The sequence below is a fragment of the Dipodomys ordii genome, unplaced genomic scaffold, assembly GCF_000151885.1.
Source record: "Dipodomys ordii isolate 6190 unplaced genomic scaffold, Dord_2.0 Scaffold97, whole genome shotgun sequence".
NCBI lineage: Eukaryota > Metazoa > Chordata > Mammalia > Rodentia > Heteromyidae > Dipodomys > Dipodomys ordii.
The window spans coordinates 7,845,775-7,871,036 of record NW_012267313.1 but is presented as its reverse complement, the minus strand read 5'-3'; the positions used below and the strand labels follow the sequence as shown (position 1 = coordinate 7,871,036).

The 25,262-nt window shown below is 41.3% G+C and overlaps 1 protein-coding gene across 1 annotated transcript in view; it reads right to left on the bottom strand.

Annotated features, from left to right (window-relative positions):
* Positions 1 to 22,501: 22,501 nt before the first annotated feature.
* Positions 22,502 to 25,262, bottom strand: part of Myb (v-myb avian myeloblastosis viral oncogene homolog) — a 34,317-nt gene continuing 31,556 nt past the window's right edge. Inside the window, exon 15 of the mRNA XM_013026911.1 lies at positions 22,502 to 23,858. Within this exon, the coding sequence (XP_012882365.1) occupies positions 23,742 to 23,858 (117 nt within the window). The 3' untranslated portion in view covers positions 22,502 to 23,741. The remainder of the gene's footprint in view (positions 23,859 to 25,262) is intronic.

Here is a 25,262-nt window from a genome sequence, read left to right as displayed (position 1 = left end):
TATGAAGTTAAATTGCAATACCCATAAAGTTAAACAGCATTGTGGAAAAACATTTTGCTTATGTTGTTATGTATGTATTTAAATAGTATTCTAGATTTTTGTCTCTAGGCTCAGAAAACATTAAGGTTTTTTTTTTTGTTGTTGTTGTTGCTTGTTGGTTTTTTGGATTTTGTTGTTGTTGTTGTTTGGTCAATCATCGGGCTTGAACTCAGGGCCTGGGTGTTGTTCCTGCAGTTTTTCGCTCAAGGTTAGCACTCTACCACTTTGAGCCACAGTTCCACTTCCGGTTTTCTGGTGGTTAATTGGAGATGAGTCTTGCAGACTTTCCTGCCTGGGCTGGCTTTGAACCAACATCCTCAGATCTCAGCCTCCTGAGTAGCTAGGATTATAGGCATGAGCCATCAGCACCTTGCAACCTGAAATATTTGCTACCTGGCCTTTCACAGAAAAAGCCTAAATTAGGTCATCACCAGGTATCAGATGGCATGCCACACTGTGCCTTCTACCTCTTATCCTCAGACCTACTGTTTCTAATTTAATTTCGCCATATGAAAATTGTGGGTGGGAATCTAAGGGGCCTATGGTTTGGTTTCCTTTCTTTTCATTGAAAATTCTTATTAAAAAAGAACCCTTAGCAAGAAGAGCATTAGTAAGTAAATAATGCATGTCTGATTTTCTCTTCTTTTATCAAGTACTGAAAATGAGTAAGTAGCTCTGATTGTCTCCTGCTTAGGTAATTAAAGTATAAGGGAGGAACACATTTGTTCTCATGACACAAAAAATTCTTAATGTTTCTGTAATATTTGAGGTTACTGCTAAATTCTGTTCTATCTCATTTTTCTGTTCTATCTCATTTTTTTACTAAAAAAATTACTTCTCTGCCCACCACTACCCATCTCTGACTAACTGCAGACGCCTGAAAATGATTTTCTTTTCAGGATTTGGATATAATATTTGTCATCTTGGTAAAATGCTGTTTAGCCACTATCCTCAAAGTATGGCAGTTTCCTTCCTCGTCTTCCTGAAATGCCCAGTAACTCCTCTTCCCTCTGAACCACCCAGTAATCCCATTTCATTCCTTTGTCCCTATAGGAGCTGTGCTGGAGCCAGAACATCAGTTTATGTCTGCAATTCTAGCTAATCAAGAAAGAGAGATAGGAGAATCATGGCCCAAGGCAAAAACTCAAGACCCTATCTTAAAAATAAACTCAAAGCAAAAGCACTAGAGATGGAATGGACCAAAAAGTAGAGCATTTGCCTAGTGAGTGCAAAGACCTGTTATGGAACCTGTTATTATCCCAAATGAAAAGACATGTAAACTTTGAATTTGTTCAGTAGGAGTTTGCTCTAAGCTGAGAAGAGTTGTTCATTTCTGTCAGATCCGATATCATTTGACACCAACTCTTTGAACGTTCTCTCAGCCCTCCGCTCTGTGAACTAACTCATAAGGGCTTCTACAGAATTGCCTTTTATTAAAAACAAACAAAAAAAAACGCTGGAAAGATTCCTTTAGAGGAGAGAAAGTCCTTTACTAAGTGAGTAATAATACCCTAATTATGCATTCTGGGGATTTGGATTTTCTTCTTCAGATATTCCTAGGTGCACACAGTTCCTCCTTTTCTGAAAAATGTCTTTCTTGAAGCCTATTTACTCATTGAGCACCATTTACTTTTTTTCATAATTGATTTTGCAAACACACGTAAGCTCTTTGTGACAAGTCAAACAATAGAGTTACACAGAAAACCTCACACACCTCCTTCCCCCAGGCTCGCTTGCTGGGTGAATTAGAAATGATTTTAGGATGCCACAACATGTCTCCGCATTCAGATAGGCCAAGACAAAGGGAGAGTTACTGATTTGTCTTTTATAGAAATGGGGGTGTCATGCAGCATATATATCACGTAAAACTGCCATCAGGCATTATGGATCTATCACATTTGTCTTCATAGTTGGATGTCATTCCATAGACAGGGGTGACAGACTTTCAAAAGATTTACATTGCACAAAATAAGCACTAAACAGTTAGAAGATAGAGAGACAAAAATGAGCAACGTATTGCCTCTGATGGAAAGAATGATAGCATATGGACATTGCATGTGGCAATAAAGTGTGAACAACTGTGCAGAGAAGGGTTTGTGGGAGAGAAGGGGTGCAGAACGTGCAGGGGGAGATCCACATTCAAGTGGCGCTGGGTCCAACAGACGGGGGGGTGGGGGGGAAGGGAAGTGCAGGCATACGGAATGGAAGGTGCAAAGCCAAGGACGTTTGAAAGAGCATGGGTAAGCGCTGTGCCTGCCTGGGTGCTGCTGGAAAGGGCAGGGTAGCAGGTGGGCACAGATGGGTGTGGACTTGTACAACAAGCAAGAGCAGCTGGACTCATCCAGTGGACTGAGAGTAAAGGGGCGGGGGGACATGCACATGTTGAAGAAGGAGACTCCACATCTGTTTCTAGAAAGATCTAGAAGACATCGGAAGGATAGGCCATTGGTATCATCAGGACAGGTGAGGGGCTGAGACGAGCAGTGATAGAGGAATGGGGGAGTGGTGGAGATGACCATTCTGAGCTCTGTCCAGAAAGACTGTGGGCAGATTGCAGGGCCGGTGGTACAAGTGGTCTCTGGGCGTAGGCAGCCACTGGAGGACGCAAGACTGGCCCGTGAGAAGTGACGGTTCTGTTTTGCACATGTGGAGCTTGAAATGCATGTGGAACCTATCAGGCTTTTGGGACATCATACAAATACATGGTGATGGTGGCCCTCCTCGGTGGCTTCATGTAACTGAGTAGAAGGGAATGAAATGACTCAAGAAGACCCAATCACGGACTCCTACCTCAGGAGGAGAGAGCTGCACAGAGCCATGGTTGTGCCTTGGGATGAGCTCACAAAGGGGCTTCTCCAGCAGACAATTCAAAGCCACTCCCCCTGCTAGATCGCCTATGACAGGAAAACCATCCACTCTCTGCCATTATGAGTAAATAGTACCCTTCCTTGCAATTATGAGCATCTAGGGAGGCAGCCTGGGGTGGATGAGTGGGTATGACTTTGTCCGAAGTACTTGTGTGCCCCATCTTTAGGGCCATAGACACAGCTCTGAGAGTCACATGTCCTTAGTGAATGCTTCTTCTCGGATGACCAGAGTCACCTATGACCTCCTAGTTTCCTCATCCAATAGATAGTTACCATCCCACATCTTAGTCTACCCAGCAATCATTAGGAAACATTCCACTCTGTGCCCAGAACATGGAGCTGCCTAAGACACCACCATAAACCAGACGGGTTAGAGAGACTGAAAATGACAAGTCTCCTTAGGGGATCCTTCCAGAGTATGGGGTGTGACAGAGGAAAGATTCTCTGAGGGCCAGGCAAAGAGGATATTGGATAAGCAGAGATAAGGTCTCCCGAAGGGACTTCCCTAAGAGAAGTCACAGTTTCCCAACCAAGGTTTTATCACATTTGAATTGCCAAGAATGCTTTCTAAGGTTCCAGACAAGGGCCATAATTAGCATTTAAAAATATCTGACTGTATAGAGAAAATGACAGAATCTATCCTTGGAGAATGCTACTCCTACTTTTGGGAACAAACACTAATGCTGCTTTTGAAATACAAGGCCTAAAGGGCTTGACTGAAGCAAAAAAGGCAAAGCTGCTGTGCAGATGTAGGGCTGCCTCGGAGAGGCTGGAACAGATGCCTCCAGTCAGGGTCTTCTAGGCTGATACTGGAAGAAGCCCTCTGCCCTGCCCCTGCCCTTGAGGAGATGACTTGGGGAGGGAGCGGGGTTGGAGAGCAGGAAAAGGAACTTGAAACTGGGTATGGTCTGGGGAGTAGATGACCAGAAAGGCTTCTGGGACAAGGACCGGACCAAATAAGATCATGGTTTAAGAATGGCAACCATCAACTGCTACTGCTAATGGGTAGGCCCAAGTATGTTTGCTTTTTTTTTTTTTTGTCATTTCCGGGATCCTGAACTCTGGGGTCTGGGTGCTATCCTTCAGCTCTTCAGCTCAAGGCTAGCGCTTGAGCCTACCATTTGAGCCTCAGCACCACTTCCAGCTTTTTTTTTTCTGCTTATGTGGTGCTGAGGAATGGAACCCAGGGCCTCATGCATGTAAGGCATGCACTCCACCACTGAGCCACTGTCCCAGCCCCCAAGTATGTTTGTTTTTACTGTATTTTGTTTTTTGTTTTTAAGGAGCTGTGGTATCTGATCATGAAAATCACCTTGTTTCCTATTCTTTACCATCTATAGCCTTCCCCAGGTCACGAGTTGAACCTTATTGACTACTGATGGTGATAGCAATGTCCAGGGGAAGGAGCGGGCAAAGTGGGTAAAGTGATATCATGGTGGAATGTTGAGGTTGCCAAATGGATGAAGGGCAAAGTCCAGGACAGAGTTCTGACTGGGGTAATAGAATCAAGGGAGAAGATGGAGGAGAATTTAAGGATGCCTTCTTCCCTTTAACCCAGGAATCCTCAAATGCATTTAGGAGAGAAATGGAGTTCCTTTGGCAATATGCAATTGAGAAGTTTAAAGATCCTTCATGCTGTTCACAGAAACGATAGGACACAAAGTGAACTCATGTAACAGTGATACTCACTGGATGCCATGTTGGAAATGAACTTTACAACTTGAGGGGGAGGGGAATAGAGGCAGAGGGGAGGGAAATAGGGGCAGGGTTCAAGAGAAAATGAGGAAGGGGGGTAACACTCTTCAAAAAGAAATGTACTCATTACCTTATGTGACTGTATCTTCTCTGTATATCACCCTTACAAGAAAATTATATATGTATATTGTGTGTATGTGTATATCTATGTCTATATTTAGATATAGATATAGACATGATGATCCTTCATGTTATTAGCAGCATATGCTCGAGGGCTTGAAGAATAAGTCACAAAATCTTCTTTTTTACTTTCTGTGGTTCCAGTTACTCACAATCAACTGTAGTCCAAAATGTGAAATGGAAAATTTCAGAAATAAATAATTCATATGTTTAAAGTGCATGCCTTTTTGAGTATCATGGTGCAATTTCATGCCATCTTCTGCCCTTGTCATGTCTTGGATGTGTCATATCTTTGTTCAGTGTCTCCATGCTTGATACCCCACCCAGCTGCCCATCACTATGCAGCCGACCATGGTACCATGGTATTTCTGTTCAAGAAAGCCTTATTTTACTCAATAATGGCCACCAGGTGCAATAATAGTCATGCCACTGATTGGGATATGCCAAAGAGAACAGGGTAAAGTGCTTCATCTAGGTGAAAAGGTAAACAATCTTATCTTAGTAAGGAAAGAAAATTCACATTTGTCTCTGTTACTGAAATTGCCAAGATCTACAATATAAGTTATTTTGAGACAGACCACACTGAATGACTTTTATGACAGAACATTGCGATGATTGTACTGTTTTATTATTGGTTATGGTTGTTCACCACTTGTTGTCCCTAGTTAACACATTGAACCTTATCACATGTGCAGAGAAATATAGTTATTATTAAACTCAGCAGGTATCCACGGGGGAGTCGTAGAACATGTACCTTGAAAGTAAACAAGGGCTAGTGGACGCCCACAGATTTCTTTTCCATATTTGCTCTGTCCCTGATCATTCTGAAGGTTTGGATAGGATGGTGTTCAGATGGCTCTCAGTGGGGACTACTGCCCTAAAAACCATGAGCTCTAAGAGTTTCAACGAAAGATATTGTTGTTGTTATTGTTATTTGGGGAGAAAAAGCTCCCTTTGTGTCTGTATGGTGGTAGGTTGATAGAGCAGAGGCTGGGTCTTGAGATGTGAGGGGGTCTGAGATCTGGGCCCTCCCAGATCTTCTTGCATGAACTGAATATTGCAGCCCCTTCAGTCTTGGTCTGCTCTTCCCGTGGCTGCTCAATCTCCATGAAAACGAGGTGTCTGTTGGGAGGAAGATGACTTGGACTGGCTTGGCTGGAATCAGCATCATCTCTGGAAGCCAGGGGCAGTGTCAGGGGCACGCGGACCTGCTGTTTGGTTTCCAGCTCTGAAATCCTGCTTGCTTCCAGCTTTCCTATCTTATCAGAAAGTCAGGAAATGGCTAACGCCAGTCCCCTGTCCTCCTCTTCAGAGAAGGAGAGAAGTCGCCTGCCCTGTGGAAATGTCCTTACATTTCTCGACTTCTCAGCAAAATACAAAAGGGATTTCCTATGCCACTATGCTTACAAAAGTAATATTTCAACGTATGCTGAGACTTGAGGGGGAAAACTCTTCAGGAGGTTTCCTCCCCTTAGAAATGAGTCCTACAAAACAGTGCTGGAGGAATGTCAATACCAAACTTCAAACTCTATTATAAAGCTGTAGTTATAAAAACAGCTCGGTACTGTCACAGGAACAGCCCTGAGGACCAATGGAATAGAATAGACACGATTCCACTGTCATATGGCCACCTAATCTGGGATGAGGGAGCCAAAATTATCAGATGGAAGAAAGACAACCTCTTTAACAAATGGTGCTGGCAGAACTGGCTATACACATGTAGAAAACTGAAGTTAGATCCTTATATATCACCCTGCACCAGACTCAACTCCATATGGATTGAAGACCTTGAGGCAAGAGCAGATACACTAGGGCTCCTTGGCACATGTGGAAACTTCCTAAATAAAGATCCAGAAACACAACAAATAAAAAAAAAAGGCTGGACAAATGGGATCATATTAAACTGCAGAGCTTCTGCGTGGCAAAGGACGTAGCTAGCAAGATCAATAGAAGCCCACAGAACATCTTCACTAGCTATACAAAAGATAAGGGCCTCATATCAAAAATATACCTAGAGTTCAAAAATTTAAACCCTCCAATTAGAAATCCTCAAAGAAACAACCACCCAATTAAGTGAGCTAAAGAATTAAAAGGAGACTTCTCTGGAGAAGAAATAAGAATGGCCAATAGACACATGAAGAAATGTTCAACATCTCTGGCCATAAAAGAAATGCAATGGAGTAGGTAACAATGTTCAACGAGAAATGTACATTACTCATGTAACCGTAACCTCTCTGTACAGCATCTTCACAATAAAATAAAATTTAAAAATACATTAAGCGAAGTAAGCCAGATACAAAGAAACATAGGCTCCATGGTTTCCCTCATTTGTAATCATTCGTATATGCCTAGGATAGTCCTAGCAGAGGATCACAATAGCTCAATAGCTAGGTACATATGACCATATAAAATGATGCTAATCGAAATGAACACCAAGATATGGAAACAAGAGGTTTTTTTGGTTTGTTTTTAATGTACTGTGTGAAGTTATTTCTTTGTTCTTTCATTCCCCCACCCCTTTGGTTTATCCCCTGTTGTCACTGGTTTTGATTCTGGTACCCTGTGTCTTGTATATATGCTTGTCTGATCTGAAGGGAAGGGGAACAACAAAATGGTGAGACAAAGGACAAAGGGTGAACCAATGCATCAGCGATACAAGACTCTATGTTGGAAATGAACGTTACAAGTTGGGGGTCAAGGGAGTGAGGGTTCGGGAAGTGGGAGAAAAAGAGAGAGGAGATAACACTCTATGACAAGAAATGTGTTCACTCATTACCTTACGTACATAACTGTAATCGCTCTGTACGTCACCCTTACAATAAAATTTTTAAAAAGGAGAGAAATGAATCCCGCATTCTAAGTTTGAGGAATGAAATGTAAGGATTTCTGGGCACAATGAAAGGAAGAGCCTGTGAGCCTGTGGAGCCTCTGCTCTACCCTGCAGCTATGATACAAAGGTGGGCACTACCAGGAAATGAACCAGGCACGGTATTTGCCCCAGGTCTACATATGTCCACTCTGTCTATTTGGAGTCTTGGGTAAATAAGCCCCAGCCACAGAGCATGGTGCTGTGTGAGCACCACAACCTCTCCAATCCCCTCTGCCTTCTGATTAGCATCTCTCAAATTCAAATTTAATGTCCTCTTCTATAGTCAGAAAGCAAGACACGGCATGGGCACTTCAAACAGCAAGAGCCTTACACAGAGAAACCTTTAATTTGCAATTCTTTACCAAGCAATCAAGAGAAAACTTGTACTTCAGGGACATCTCAATTGCTCATGGGCTTTTCCCATGGACAGTTATTATACAAACTGTACAGCATACACAGTGTACAGACAAACAGTAAATTCCTACTCTAGTGTGAAGTCGGAGAGGCACTAATATAAATCCATGCTTAGAACTAGGAACTAGGAAAACTAAAGAATGGGGCAGAAGAGTAAAGAGAAATGGGAAAATTATATTTTGAAAAAGCGATGGCATTGATCAACATGCATTGGACTTATAAACTGACATGGTGAATTGAAAGATAAAAGAGAAAATAAAATCAATCATGCTTCACTATATGGATTATCACTCATGATGCTCACATGTCTATTATTTATAACTCTACACCACTCCAAATTCTAATTGTCTTTTTTTCTTTTTTTCACAGTCCCAGAATTTGTTTTGAAAGAACAAGGCCAAAGCTCACATTGTTCCAACAGTATGGCCAGCTGCTGGCTTTACCACAATGAGCTGCATTGTTGGGTAAATGGAGTCCCTCAGGTGAATGTAATTATGCAAATTCTTCCTAACTACAGTCTCTCTGGACCCCTCAGCCTTGGGTACACTGTCACATTGCATTACCCAAGGCCTCACTTGTTCGCTGGGAGTGTTCTCCCCACCCACATCCTCAGGCCTGGTCCCCAGAGAGAAGCGGCTGCTGGCTCTGCAGCCCAGAGACCTACTAGGCCCACTCAGGACCTCCAGAGAAGACTGAAGCCTTTCTTCCAGCCAACAACTGTCCCATGTGGGCACACACCCTTCATTCTTAGCCTCAGGTGGCATCTGGCTTGATTCAAGGCAGGATCCCACACTCCTTTGTTTGCTTTTTGAGACAGGGTCTTGCTCTACAGCCCTGGCTGGCCTCCAATTCAACATCCTCTTGCCTCACCTCCTACACCACATAATTCTACACACGTCATTTTGAGGCCAGAGGTAAAAGAGGTGGGATAAGATGAGGCTCCTTCACTGCAAACCCTGGAAGTTATATAGACACATGGTTACATGGTCAAGTGTTCACACACACACACACACACACACACACACACACACACAATTACTCCTCTCCCTCTACTCCAGAACAGGATAGCTATGCTACCCTATCTCTACTGAATAATAACAATTGTCCCCCACAGATGTAAGAACATTGGCCTACACTATTTATTGACAGTCATAGGCATAATTAGACCTGGTTAAAAAAAAAAGTTCCTAAATGTCCTCACCTCCTTTAATTTACATGAATCAGTATCTTGGGGTCATTTTTTTCTATATTTTCTGGTTATTTCCCATAGCTATCAAAATAGAATAACACCTACTCAAGGCTCTGAATAAACACGAGGAAACAAACTTTTAGTTAAAGGTTACTTTAACCTGTTTACTACCTTGAACTAGCTTAGGGAGATCAAAATGTTTTTATTATTATCTGCATAATTTACCAATAATACTTCTCAGCAGTATGGGACTTGTACTCTTAGCTAGGTATTGCTTAAATGACTAGGTTTCAAATGGACAGTATAACATAATGACAGTGAGCCAACTACATTCTGAAGTAAAAATATCCAAAGGAAGTCAAACACGCAACCATCCATTAGGAAACTCATTTACTTTAACTCAAGATGATCCTCAGAGAATGACATACTTTAAATCTCAGAGGCTCTGTAAAGCATGCACAATTTGCCAGTGAAGGCATGAGAGTAAGCATTTATACAGAAGGAAAAACATTAAGTGACTGTAAACAAGCTTTCAGATGAGCCAGACCAGGCACGGTAGGTGCTCTAAGAGGGGAGATTTGCTTGCATATAATGTATCAGTTCATGGCATTGTATACATGTAAATACAAAAAGAAATTTCTACCTTTTTCCCTAAAGTGAGCACAGAGTGGACCCCAGGGGAGCAGACCTTGACAAGAATTCCTGTTTTATTCTCATAGGATCTCCTCTGCAGTATCCACCATAAGAGGGTCTTCTTAGTAATCTTACTCTGGACCCCAGAAACTATAGGGGAGAAAAAAATCAACATTTTTTCTTCCAAGTTTATGTTCAAACTTTGGCCCTATCACAGAAGACAGATGGACAAAAAAAAAAGTGTGTAAATGCATGTGATAAGTTTTGTGTGACATGAGGGGTATCAGAAATGAGAGTCCTAATGATGGTCCCAGAGTATTTCTGTACTTTTAAGCCAAGTTTGATAAAGTGTCCGTCATGCAGAAATGTGATTGGAAATAAAGGCATTTAGCCTGATGGTAATAACCTGGGAAAACCAAACCAGGCCTGTGTGTGCACCGCCTTCTCTGAAGATAAGCATGAGCTCTTCCTCTGGGTGAAAGATGGCACCTCTGGAAGGAAGTTGTCCCCTGGCATAAGGAAGAAGGGTGAGAGATGTGCTTGTTCTGTTGTTTTCTCTGATGCCAAGGTGTTTAGGATCGTGTGTCTGGAACCCCATCATGCTTCATTGATTTTCAATGACTCGTGGTCTCAGCCCAGCTTATTGTTCATATCACTTGCTATAAGGGAGGAAATGCCAGTTTTTTCCTATTGTTTGCTCGAAGCAGGGCATCACTATGTTACCCAAGCCATCTTCAAACTGCTGGGCTAAGTGATCTTCCTGCCTCAGCCTCCCACGTGGCAGGGACTGCTGATGTATACCACTGCAATGGGCAGGGAGTAACTCTTTACTAAGGACAAAATCATGTTAACTATACATCGTAGAATAATCCTGGCCCAGAACTACACTAGAGGTGGTATTAAGGTCCATAGTTATTTCTATGGCATTCATATCGTACTGAGTCTTTGCAAACTACCAATTGTGACTTGCTCCCTTTCCACCACAAGGCCCAGCACATCTGCCAGACAGGGTGGGGGACATATAACTGAACGCTGTCCTCAGAAAATTAAGCTGTACTTACCTTTCAAGATGTATTACAATGGTCATTGTGTTACACACTTAAAAAAAAAAAGAAAACAAAACTGCAATCTCAACTTTAAAGGTTTTTTATAAACCTGTCAAAAGGGCAGTTTTGCAAAAGGAGGCAGGAAGTAGAACTCTTTTCTTCTGTTGGAGACTTGGACTTAGATACTGAAAGGAAACGGGCACTTGTAGCTTTATACAGTTAAGACAAGAGCAGGTATAGCTGAAAGGTTGACATCTCTTCCTCGCAAGCTGTCAGCTGAGGAACACTGCAAGCCATTGATCCCCAGCCAGAGTAGTGGTTCCTGGGGTTGTTAGAGTAGGGGGGTTGACTGCCAGGCTGACAGTGATCTAGGGCTTAGAAATGACAGCAGAACAATAGGAAAATTCCATCACGTTGTTATTCACCATGAAAACAGGAAACCTTGTTCCCAATGGTAGTGAAAAACCTAGTTTCCACCCTTCGCTCTCTCCCTTCTGACCAAGCCATCAGACAAGTGGAGGGTGGGGAGGAAGAAGAAGAAAACCTTCCCAAAGACCACCATTGGCCCCTGGTACCGGTAGAGAAAGTGCCTTCATAACGAGGTGGAATTCACTGTGTTTTATCACGGAGTGATCAACAGCTCGTAATAACAAAACATTGATGATTATAATTAGTACGGTGCAGCATCCTTCTTCAATTCCTATTCAGAAGGTCTTATATCTGGTGCTTTTTAAACAGCATACACAGAAAGATAAGCACTCATACTCATTTTTCTGAACAATTACTCCCAGGTGTATGCAGGAAGTCAAGGCTTTCAGGCATCTCTTGAATAAATACACAAAGCAATTTATTTCCTTCTGTTTTTCTATTTTCTTTTAATTGGCTAATCTCTTGTTTCAGTCATCCCTAGAGCCAACCCAAAGCGGCTTGTGTCTCTATGAGCAAAGAAGCAGGGGCTGTCTGCCACCTGAAGAGACGAGGTGTCTGGAGTCTGTGAGCTCCCTCTTCAGCACCACCTGGTTCTTTGGCTATGATGAGCCACAGAAGACGTAGCAGTAAAGAACTGGAAAGATGGATTGAGTTGATTCTGGTGGCTCACACTTGTAATCCTAGCAACTCAGGAGGCTGAGATCTGAGGATCGTGGTTCGAAGCCAGCCCGGGCAGGAAAGTCCATGAGACTCTTCTCTCTATTTAATAGCCAAAAAACCAGAATTGGAGCTGTGGCACAAAGGGCTGGGCAAAAGAAAGCTCAGAAACAGTGCCTAGTCTCTGAGTTCAAGCCCCAGTTCAAGCATACAGACATACACACACACACACACACACACACACACACACACACACACATACACACACATGATTGAATAAATTTCAGCTATTTTTTTCTTTTGAAAACTCTTTCCTAATGTTGTTTCATATGATGACTAGTTGTTTGGCTTGGGAGCCCATTTATTTACTTGGTTTTATTGGCATATTAGGGTTTGCATTTATGGCCTGTTTGCTGGGCAGGCACTCCCCCCTCCCACTTGAGCCAAATGTAGCTCATTTAATACACACGAAAGTTTTTATTCTGATTTTTCTTTTTAACTGAACATTTTGTAGTGAGCATTTTTCCTGATTCTGTAGGCTACATAGTATTTCAAATGACTGCATTGTGTTGTCTTTTCATTCACGTTGAACAGATTTCCTTCCTTTCCTTCTTGCTTCTGAGGTTGGGTTTCAAGCCCACTTTCTCACTTTCTCTTTCTGCATGTCTCCCTGCTCCTCCCTTCCTCCCTCCCTCCCTCCCTTCCTTCCTTCCTCCCTTCCTTCCTCCCATCCTTCCTCCCATCCTCCCCCACCTCTCTCTGTGTCTTTCTGCCATGCTGACAGTGATGTAGGGCTTAGAAATGTCAGCAGAACAATAGGAAAATTCCATCATGTTGCTATTCACCAGGAAAACTTTCTTTCTTTCTTTCTTTCTTTTGTTGGGGAGAGGGTCCGGTCATGGGGCCTGAACTCTGGGCCTAGGCCTGTCCCTCAGCTCTTCAGCTCAAGGCTAGAGCTCCAGCACTTGAGCCACAGTGCCACTTCTGGCTTTTTTCTTTTTGCTTATGTGGTGCTGAGGAATCGAACCCAGGGCCTCAGGCATGCAAGGCAAGTGCTCTACCACTGAGCCACCTTCCCAGCCCTCTCTCTCTCTCTCTCTCTCTCTCTCTCTCTGTCTCTCTCTCTTTCTTTTTTCTTTCTTCCTTCCTTCCTTTCTTTCCCTTTCTTTCTTCCTTTCTTTCTTTCTTTCTTTCTTCCTTTCTTCCTTCCTTCCTTTCTTTCTTCCTTTCATCCTTCTGTGTTTTATTTTCATTTCTACTTGCCCACTGCTCTTCGTCTTTGGGGAATTGCTAAAGTACACAATTACATTTTCTCCGTCATGGTCACATTCATTTGGAGAAAGTCCTTCCCCTTGCTCTGCTCTGTGATCTGAACAATAGGGGCCATCATTTATATAATCCCATGCCCTTTGGCCACAGGATATTAATTAAGAGGAGTGTTCCTGATTCAACCAAAGATACACCCTATCCCACATCGCAGATCACAGCCCTTGATCTTGGAAAAGTTGTATGTTTCCAACTCTTTTGGCGCTGTACTCCAATCCCCTGAGGTAGCTGTGTCTGAGGGCATGTGCCTCTAGCTCTGGAAGTCTTTGCATCTAAGAACTCTCATCTGTGACTCCTGAAGCCTGTTTTGGGCTTCATGCCTTAACACATTACCTGCAAACACATGCTAAGAGTCAAAAGTGCTGGGAATTTGTGCTTCTCAGGGTGACCTTTAGCAATTGACTAACTAATGATGCCAAAATGTAAAAGCCCAGATAAAAGTTGGGAGAGATGGAGGAGAAGGATGAAAGGGGTAACCCTTATCAAATGCGTTGCACTCACAAACTGACATGTCTAATTGAAACCCCTTTGTACAACTACTTAAGGAGAACAAAACAAAATAAGTATTAAAATATAGCAAAATAAATAAAATGAAATACTAGCAAACTTGCCTTGTATCTAGGCAAACTCAGAGCACCATTACACCTCAGAATCAAGTTGGGACAGGAAACCTCACCTTCTTTGGCTTCTCCTACTTTCCCATCCTCTATTTCCTTTTCTTGAGAGTAAACTACTGTTTATCTGTTTCAAAGGAGAAAAGAAAGAGTGGGAAGGAAAGAGAGAAAAAAAAAGAACTCTCATACCTTTATGCAAAAGAGAGAGAGAAATACCTATAAAATTCGTTGTGAGGTTTGTGAGGTCAGAGAGAAGAAAGGGTATTTTCCACAAGGAATCCAGAAGGTTCACTGAGCTGCAGCACAATGAGGTGAGGCCTGCGAGGACTCCAGGCCTTCCACAGCTTCAACCGAAGAAGAGCCAGATATCAAAATCATTCTGTAGCTACCTCCACACATTCACGTACTGGCAAACTCACTCTAATGCAGGAGTAGCTTTGTTTTCTGAGTCAGATCTAATTCTGATCCTTTAAAATAGTCATGACATGAAGAAAACAGTTTAATGACATTGAAAGACGCTGAGACCAGCTAACAATCTATCACTATGTTCTTATCTATCCAAAGTAATAGTATAAGACAGTCAGATCTTATCATCAGCTTTTGAGATTTCTTTGTTTCATGCCTGTTACTTCTGAGGACCATCTGAGACAGAATTGCACACCTGCCTTAAAAGAGAAGATGTGTTGATCCTTTTGGTGGCATCTTTCCCAGTAAGAATGGTTGATATGCTGATAGCTTTGTTGGATTGTTTGCATTTTTAAAAATGGCAACCATCATTTATTTCCCTCTGTGGTGTGTCTCCCTAGCTCTCCCATCAAGAGGTGGAGCCCGGGGCTCTCCCGACACTCAGCTGATCTTGTCGTTTGCTTTGACCAATAGAAGGCAAAAGAAGTGAATGCTTGCTCTGAGCTGCAGCCACCAGTCTGCCTGTCCCCTGGGAACTCTGCTGAGCCGTTGAATCCTCATTCAACCAAATCTAGAAGCAGAGTTAAGTGTAGATCCTTGAGGGAACCTGACTGAATCAGCAGAAACCTCTAACTGCTACTATGATGAGCAGCTCAATTTGGGGATATTTTGTTAGATTTTCAGAGCTCCTTTTCTCTTCCCATGTAGGTTCAAGGGCAAGTTCCACCCTGTTTTCAGGAGCAGTGTTAAATAGTAACCCTAAACAAAGGCTTCCCACAGGAACTTAGCAAGCCACATATAAATCCATTTGTTTCAGTGACATGCAAGTTATATTTCTGTGATTGATACAGAAAAATAGGTTGTATGCAATTTAAGGACTTAGTTAAAAGGCACAATATTATATTTCCATTTTTTTCAAGAATGAAAATAATTATATGTAAGTTAAATAGTAGGTGCTTTGACCAAAAGGAAGGGTGGAATTGAGGATCTCTGGGACCTGAAGCCTTTCTGAGAACTCCAGCTGTGTCGTTCACATAGGGAGATGAATGACCAAAAATGTTCTTCTTCCTTGTCTTTTCTTCCTCTTCCTTTTGTAGCACTGAGGTTTGAACTCGGGGCCTTTTTTCTTGTACTCCACCATATGAGCAACATTCTTGCCCTTCTATGCTTTAATTATTTTTCAGATAGGGTCTTATTTATTTTTCCCCCCAGGGCTGGTCTTGAGTCATGATCCTCTTACCTCTACCTCTCAAGTAGCTAGGATTGCAGATCTATACTACCATGCCCAATTTGTATATTAAGATGAGAGTCTCATTATATATAACAGAGACAAGCTAATGTTAAGATAGATCAAATAGATCTATAAGTTTATTATCTGCAGTAATAGGCTGAAAGGAAACTCTCACTCTTGGTCAGACTCACTCTTCCTCTCTCCCTTTTTCTCTTTTTTCTATCTCCTCTACCTTTGCCCTCTATTTTCCTTGGATTTCTGCTGCCTTAGGAATGACAGACTTCAGCATCATGGGATTTAGAGAGGGTCAAAAGACAAGGACACACTGGGCCCAGTGATTCCTCTGTGCTGCTACAGTATTTCATGCTTCCCTTTCATAGGTTCATAATCACCTTTGAAGCTATGTATTTTTCTCTCAAGGTTAAGCTACGTAAGGACAGAGACCTTTGCTCTGTTCACTTTCATAGCATCTAATATAGAACGTCCACTAGCTTTATCCTCTGCCACTTCTCCCATTATCTTCTCCACAAACATATACACATGACTGGACTTACTAGAGGCTAGTCACTGTGCCCACAGACAAGAGTAATAGTATGCTGGTTCTCAAAGTGTGGATCCTGGGCCAGAGAGCTGAGGAAACTATCATTTCTCAGCCCCAGACCTACAGAATCAAAAACTCTGTGGGTGGGACTTAGAAGTCCATGTCCTCCATCACAGTCCTCCAGGGGTTGCTGAAGTGTGAGAATCCCCATACTCGCGATGTCCCCAGTTGCTGGATACAATTACTTATGTTCTTTCATCCACCAATGAGGAATCTACACCACCTCATTTATGGGGTTTGCCAAAATCTCCTAGTAGCTTGGTGGGTCTTACCACTTCTTGTGGTGCTGAGGATTGAACACACTGACTACATTTTGAATCACTGGGGTGCTTTCCAAAAACTCTAGGCAGCTAGTTCCTCCCTGCCCCTCCCAGAAGTTGTTGCAGTTGTTCCTGGGTGTGATCTGGATGTGTTAAAGCTCTTCAGGTGACTGGAATATGTAGCTAAGCTTGCTAACATTGGAGGTAATAGGGAAGAGTACAAAGTAGATGAGAAATCAAACTGAACCCACTGAAGGAAACCAACACATTAGCTTGAGTCACACCATATTGCTGTATTTGTAGGTCAAATCCATCACAGACTAGTAATTTCATAAGTTTAACCTGCTAGATGTTCTCAACCTCCAATTAGGAGCAGTCATGGTGTATAACCAAATAAAAGGCCCAGGAAATGGAGCAACCACAGACTCATTGGTCTGTTCAACTGAAGCAGAATTATCTTTACCATTCATGTTGCTAATGTGATTTTTAATTCTTCTTCTTCTTCTTCTAGGAATGGGGTCACAAAATTTTCCCAGAAAGAGGCAAATACCTTTAGAGCCAGATATTTAAAAGAGCCAAATGTTGTAGACTTTGCAGACCACATGATCTTTTTTATTTTTAGTATTTTGTAACTACTCAATTCTGCCATTGTAGTAGGTAAGAAACCAGCCACAGACAGCAAGGGCATGAAAGGGTAGGGCTATGTTCCAGTGAAATGCATTTACCAAAAAGGGCAGTGGGCCAAATTTTGCTAGGGTCTATAATTTCCCAGAAGAGTGTTAGAAAGTAGATGTAGGTTGTCTTAGATCTATGTGTGATTAAATAGCTGGTTAATTCACTTATGAAATGAGTTAGTTGTAGGATACACAGAGAATTCACAGATGCTGAGTAGGTTTCACATGACACAATCAAGTACTAAGTTTGTTGGCCTCCAAGGAGAGATGGTGGGAGATTGAAAGAATGTAAATGTCCCATCATGGACAATGCATACTTCAACAAGTCTTTTAAAACCACAGTAGTTTCCTATTTGATTTTACTTATTTTATAGTAAGAACTAGACATCCATGGCTGAGCTGGTCCAAACTCATTCATAGTAAAGTAAACACACTCAGAGAATGAAGTAGGCAACCATCATGGCACAGGTAGGAGAGAACTGATGCAGATTTACCTACCTTTATTTACTTAATCTACCTTTAGCCATGGATTTTCTGAATACTTATTGTGTCCCTGCCTCTTGGGCTTTGGGTTCTAAAATGCATTAACTTGTAAATCACATCAAGCAGGTGACTTGGGGACATCTGGTCAAAGTGCATGGAACACTTATTGGGGTCATTCCTAATAGAATGGTAGAAGATCCTTTCTGAATTCTCTGCTGCAGAGCTCCAGGATTTCCCCTTGCTTTATAGCATCATTAATTGTTTGTGGATTTTATAACTATTCTCAAAGAAAGTGTTAAAAATCATAGCCTGATGTCACAACTGCTAAAACATGAGAAGGGACATTTTTAGACTTAAAGAAATAGAAGTTACTTTAATAAAAAGCAAACATATTTTATTCTTAATCCTTTGGGGGTTATCCAAGAAAATATTACTTTGTAATTATGTATATTGCTTATGTATAAAATGTATATGTAATATAAATACACTTCATTGTGGGTTTTTTTGTTTTTGTTTTTTTTTGGGGGGGGTCCAGTCGTGGGCCTGAACTCTGAGCCTGGGCGCTGCCCCTCAACTCTTCAGCTCAATACTAGCGCTCTACCACTTGAGCCACAGTGCCACTTCTGGCTTTTTTTTCTGCTTATGTGGTGCTGAGGAATCGAACCCAGGGCCTCATGAATACAAGGCAAGTGCTCTATCACTGAGCCACCTTCTCAGCCCACTTCATTGTTTTTTTAAATTCTGTTTTGTTCAGGACATGCTTAACTAATATTGGCTGAAGAAGTGAATGATTTAGGTTCTACCCTGAATAAATGAATTAGTTTTGTCCATGGCTAGATATTTGGGACTACTGAAGAATAGGTTAATAAATTTACTTTTCTTTTTCATAGAAAAGTGGTCCAATAGAAACAAATCCAAACTCCATCCTTAACATCTCTCCCTCAAACCCAGGTTGATTTATATATTTGTTTCAGAGGATGTTTGCTGGTAGGAAACACAATTCTGCCTCGAGTCTTCCAATGTCTGTGGGCTATTGAAGCTTTCTTTGAATTTTGTTTGTCTTTGATCTGAGGACATTTGTATGCTTTGTAATTATATACCAGGTTAAATACTTCCTTCATTTAAGTAGAAATAAATCCCAAATCACTGAGGTATAGAGTGACTTGAACAAGGTTTTTTGGCAATTGGATTAGAGACTGGTTTAGAACCAAAGACTTCTGTACAACAATGTTTTTGTTTGGCTTCCATGTTAGAGTCTTTGAGATAGAAAATATGCAACAGAATTGTGTAATAAAAGAGGTGCACATGTACTGTGAACAGAATTTTGTTTCTTCATATATTGTAAAAGAATCACACAAAACATGGATCTAGAGACCAACGTTAGCTTCAACCAATACTGGTAACATAATGACTCTAGGTTTGAGAAAATTTAGAGTCTTAATATTTCTTGCACAGAGAGGCTCAGGGACAGAGCCCAGAAACTGAGTTTAAGTCCCAGGAAAGGCAAAAAAAAAATCTAGCCAGGCAATTGTGGCTCACTCGTGTAATCCTAGCTACTCAGGAGGCTGAGATCTAAGGATAATGGTTTGAAGCATGTCTGGGCAGGAAAGTCCATGAGACTCATGTCCAATAAACTATTCAGAAAAAGCTGTAAATGGTAGAGCACTAGCCTTGATCACAGAGAGGCTCAGGCAGGGACAGAGCCCAAGTTCTGAGTTCAAGCCCCAGGACCAGAAACAATTTTTTTTCTCTCTAGGATTCTATAGACCAGTGGATATTTTAATAAAATTCATGGATTATACTGAATTTGAAAGCTATTAAAAATACTTAGAAAACACAGCATTGAGGAAGTGACATTTGTTCCTAAGGGCAGGATTTTGTTAGTTGTTTTTTTTTTTTTAAGTATGGTGCCCTCAGCTCACCTGTGTTGGAACCATCTGGAAACTTGTAAATGCCTAAGCTTACACCTGAATCTTGCATCAGAATCCCTGAGGGGTGCGGTCAAGGATCTCTACTTTAAACAAGTATTTCTGAGTCCAATAAAGTCTGAGAATCACTGGCTATAAAAATTCTAGATTAAAGAGTAAAATAAAATATAAAATTAAGCTGCAAACATTTTCAAGGACAGGTGTTAGATGATTTCTTAATGGACGAAATAACAAAATGCATCAACACATAATCAAGAATTATATCCCATTAAAAAAACTCAGAGGACTTTGAAAAATGACAGGGAAAGTTTCAGATAAATTATTTGTTGGAAATATTCTTCTAGGAGAAAAGTGTCTTATGCAATGAATTCCTCCCAAATAAATTACTTTATGAACTGTAAAAGTGAAAGCAACTTTTATAGACTTCAGATCAAAAGATATATATATGTATATATTGCAGAGGATTTTCCTCAAATTAAAGCACATTCTGTCAGAATAAAGCAGCAGTAGAAAGTATACTACAATGACCTGTATCTGATAGATTGAATTCATCTGTTCCCACTGACCTAAGGAGTAATTTTCTACTATCTATGAATCAAGGATTTGAGTAGGATTCTTTATATTTATATAAATCAGATATAAATTAATTGTTTTATTTCCCTGCCTAAAACCACTCAATGACTTCCAATATCTCTTAGAACAAAGTTCAAGTATAGGGTATATGGCTCTCCAGCTCCATATCTTTTCCTTTTCCCCACCTTTCCCTTTCACTTTCCCAGTTTCTGAGACCCCCACCATTATTCTTTTCCCTGCCAACAATCTTCTCTCCCATTCCTTTCATTCCTAAGCACTTTCTTTCCAAGCAGCTAACAAATATTGTAATATTACTAGTAGCATTACTGACAGTAGTGAAAGAGAGCCATTTGTCAGGAAAGTTACTCCTTATTTCAGTCCTGCATGAACCTGAGGTTTATATTACCATTGGCTTATTTTAGTAATTATAATGTGGCCTCTACATTTACCTCTGTAATTGGCAATGTACATAACAACCAGATGATCATGTAACATACTAGATGATCATATCACTTAAGTGTGGAGAGTATTGGCAATGCACACATTTGTATAGTGCTTTACGTATTGCAAGATCCACAGTAGGGATGAACTCATTTCCTAGACAAAGGGGGAAAAAGGCTCAAAGAGCTTAATAACTTGCCCAAGCTTAAATTGCTAGTAGATGGCAGAGTTGGCACCTGGAAAATGACTCTGAGAGGGCATGAATATACTAAGAGCTAGGAATCACAAAATGCCAAACAGTCATACTAACAATTAAATGTAACAGACCCTCAGCTTTATGAACACCAACTGTATCATGCATATGAAAATTCAAAGTGTGAATTGGGACATAAGGAGAAGAAAAGGAATGTATGTTCAAGGATAGGGCAACATAATGGAAAGAACACTAAGTTGAGAGATGGAGTCAGTGGTGATTCATCTGTAAGAAAGGAGGACTTCAGTCCAGTGCTGGCTCATGCCTAGCTATTCAGGAGGCTGAGATCTAAGGATCACAGTTTAAAGCCAGCCCAAACAGTAAGTTCGATGAAACTCTTTTCCCAAATAAGCTACCAAAAGGCTAGAAGCAGATCTGTGGCTTAAGGGATATGTGTGCTAGTCTTGAATACAAAAGCTCAGGCACCACACCTATGCCCTGAGTTTAAGACCCAGGACTGGCACAGGGCTGTGCCCACAGAGGAGATACCCTAGAAGCCTGATCTTCTGTCTTACATCCATCCAGATGCTCCTTTACACTCTGTTTTCTGGTAGATTCTCATGGTGAGGACACCTGGGTGGAGATGCAAAAAACAAGGGATGTACTTACTCCCTGTGATGTGCTTTAGGTGGCCAGGACTTTGCCAGAGGTCACTGTACCTCTCCAGGGCTCAGATTTCCCTATCTCTTCCCTTTTAGACAGCAATATCCTTCAATAGCTACATGCATGAACCACCCTGTGACATCCAGGGTATCTCAACTCAAAAGCTGCTGGAAGACTGGGAATGTGGCTTAGCAGTAGAGTGCTTGCCTAGCATGCATGAAGCCCTGGGTTCGATCCTTCAGTACCACATGTACAGAAAAAGCCAGAAGTGGTGCTGTGGCTCAAGTGGTAGAGTGCTAGCCTTGAGCAAAAGAAGCTCAGTGACAGTGCTCAGGCCCTGAGTTCAAGCCCTAGGACTGGCCAAAAAAAAAAAAAAAGCTGCTGGACTCCAGACTGATACATTCTGGAAGATTCTTCCCAGTTCTCATTATGATTTATTTTATCAATGTTTTATCTTGGTTTGCTTGTCCATCTTTCTCCATAGAAATGATTCATTGTTTTTTTCACATGAAATTCAGATGGTATAGGCAAATTGTGTGTGTGTGTGTGTATGTGTGTATGCAAATTGTGTGTATGTGTGGGCACTGTCCTTGAGCTCCTTTTGCTCAAGGCTAGTGCTCTACCACTTAAGCCACAGTGGCACTTCTGGTCTTTTCTGAGTAGTTTATTGGCGATAAGAGTCACACAGAGGCTGGGAGCCGGTGGCTCATGCCTGTAATCCTAGTTACTCAGGAGCCTGAGATGTGAGGATCATGATTGAAGGCCAGCCCAGGCAGGAAAGTCTGTGAGACACTTATCTCCAATAAATCACTAGAAAACCGGAAGTGGCGCTGTAGCTCAAGCAGTTGAGCTCTTGCCTTGAGCTGAAGAGCTGAGGGACAGAGCCCAGGCCCGGAGTTCAAGCCCCACAACCGACAAAAAAAAAAAAGTCACATGAACCTCAGGTCTCCAGCTCCCTGAGTAGCTGTGATTACGGACCAGGCTGGTCTATGCAAATTTTTGAGAGAGAAGAGTGGTTTCAGTTTGTTCCATCTTCTTAAGAGTCCAACTGTCACCAACAATCACAAGCATGAGAGAAGTCACAAGTTAAGTAAAATAAGGGCACAGCTTTATTTTGCGACAAGGCAGTAAGTAGTAAATACACTGTCATATCAAAAGTTCAGAGCCAGTCATCTTCCACAAATGTTCTTAAGGCAGCAACTGGCTATTGACCTCTGTCATTGTCTCCACAGCTGAGAACACAGAATCCGTGAGGCAGTTCTATGACCGTACATGTAGAAGCTGTAGGGGAAGCTGATGGAACTCAGAGCCCCTGAACAATGAGGCTGAACTCAAAACAACACATAGGACATTAACAACATAGATCTCCCAAGGAAAAAAAAAGAAGTGCAATGCATGCTTTCATAAACCAACAATAACAAAAATAAAAAAAAACAAGTAACAAAAATTCAAAATCTCCCAAACAAGTTTTCCAAATGTATTACAAAAGGAAAAAAGCATATATATATATATATACATATATATGTGTATATATGTATATATATAAATAGAAAAGTCTGAAGTCTGAATACTAGTGCATAGTCAATTACCTAACACCAAGTGTCTTTTCTTTCCAATCAAGCTCTACTACCCCTTTGATACTAGCAGCATGTCTACAGGCTAAGAACCATAGCAGCAAAACACATTTTTTTTTCATTTGGCATTTACAAAATTAAATTACTGAATAAAAATATATTTTTGTATAAAACTATTTCATACAGTAATAATTTTAAAGCAAGCTATAAAAAACCCTCATAAAATGGTTTAGTACAATAAATGTACCTCCAAATGTAATTAACCACAAATGAACATTTACCATCTCCATTAATTGTCTCATGGTATTTAGCCAACATTTATAGTAATGCTTTTACTGATTTTTTTTTAAAAAAACTTCTACAAGTATGGTTAGTGATTGAGAAAAGTGAAATACTGGAGTACCTTTCTGTTTAAAATTTTAAAAACTCATCACAGGTAAAAATACTGATCTATTGAATTCTCTAAAATACAGATAAATCATTTTATGTTTTAAAAAATCTGCATTAAGATATTAACAACTGGTTACAATTCATTACCTAATAATTTAGGTAAGATTGTTATTCATTTATTTTTAAATCCCTTTAGTTGAGTGAAATGCAGTAGGATTCCATCCAACTAGACGCACTTGGTGCTGCTCGCAACTGTTGTACCACAACAAAAATAGGTTCTTCTCCCAATCATGAAAAGTTTCATGTCGAGGAATGCAAAGTCAACTTGAAGTGTTCTGAAAACCATAATGCTTTTTCTGGAAACATCTCACATGACCAGAGTCCGGGCTGAGAACGCATTCACATATTTGCGAGCCTGACCGGAAGCAGTCATTTGGTCCTCTGTCTTCCCACAAGATGCAGGTTCCCAGGAACCACTGCAAGGCTAAGGGAGGAAAGAAAAGCGATGTCAGGGTCAGACTAGGAAGCACAGACTGAGGTCCAACGGGGGTTTCCAATCCCAGGAGGCTTAACTGGGCCATTTGGGCCTTCAGATGGAAACTGGCCAACACCAGTAAGCCTTTGTGGGAAAGACTCCCAACTAACTCCCTGACAACCACTCACCATTCTTAGGTGACATAATAACCGGAAACTGCTTATTGTTAAAGGGGAACACCCTCCCCAAATGGTTTCAGAAGCTACCACATCTTTTGCATACCCACAATGCCTCTTGCCTCTTAGTGATTTTACCTAGATGGAGACAGGGAGGGACATAGTTCTCCAGAGACCTAAAGTGAGTTTCAGAAAGTACTCACTAGGCAAACCAGTGAATGTTTGAGCCAATAACTTACTTAGGTGAAGGACTGATCAGCCTGCTAAGCATGGTATCTATTTTCAAACAATTGGCTTAGAAATATGTGCTTGGCAGTATGTCTTTTTTGTTGTTTGTGTCTTTTTCTGGTGCTGAGATCAGAACCAGGGCCTCACATACAATAGGAGCAAGGGCTCTACCACTGAGTGACAACACCAGCTTCTTGTATAGTCTAATTTGTACAGGCCCATGAAAAGATACAAGATAGAACTAATATCCTAGTAACTGTATCTAGATGCCAGGGTAAGACTGTATGTAGACCCTCACACATATTATTTCATTTAAATAGTACAAGCACCCACCCCATAAAGATAGTTTCATTCTCCATTCAGTCAGAATAAAATTGCAGAGGTGAAGATGGGAGGTAACTGGCTGAGGTCTCTCCCACAGCTAAGTGGTAGAGTAGCTATGGACATTGATTGGTCTGCTGCACAGACAATTCCTGCCGTGCCTCCAAATGAAATATGGGATATTGGTGCCTCGCTGAGTTTCCAAAGGATTTAATAAGATTACAGAATTACAAAAGGGTTGCAAAAATGCAGAAAGCACAGGGAAATGAATATCAGAAAATAAATAATACAAAGAAGGGGCAAGATGTATACCCAAAATGTCATGAGAGAAAGCCCCAAATCTGTGTTAACCACCATCTTGATAGGGCTCTCCAGCAGCCAACATATAGAAGAAAACCAACAGGCCAACATGAGAACATGTACCCCTAATTCAAGATGAAACCACTTGTTCAGGACAAGTGCTACTTCAGGTATTGACATCTAAGAGGAATGAAGAATAGACAAGGCCTTTGCTCTTCAATGTCTCATGTGCCCTTTAAGGGACAACATGCACACATGATTCACAACAGGGGAAAAATAGCAATGTTTGGGGGTTCGTGGGGCCACATGCAAAGGAAGAGGGGAAGAGACGTGCATTGTGGGGTATTGCTTCATGGAAAGAACAGGAATGGGCATCATTACGGTAGAC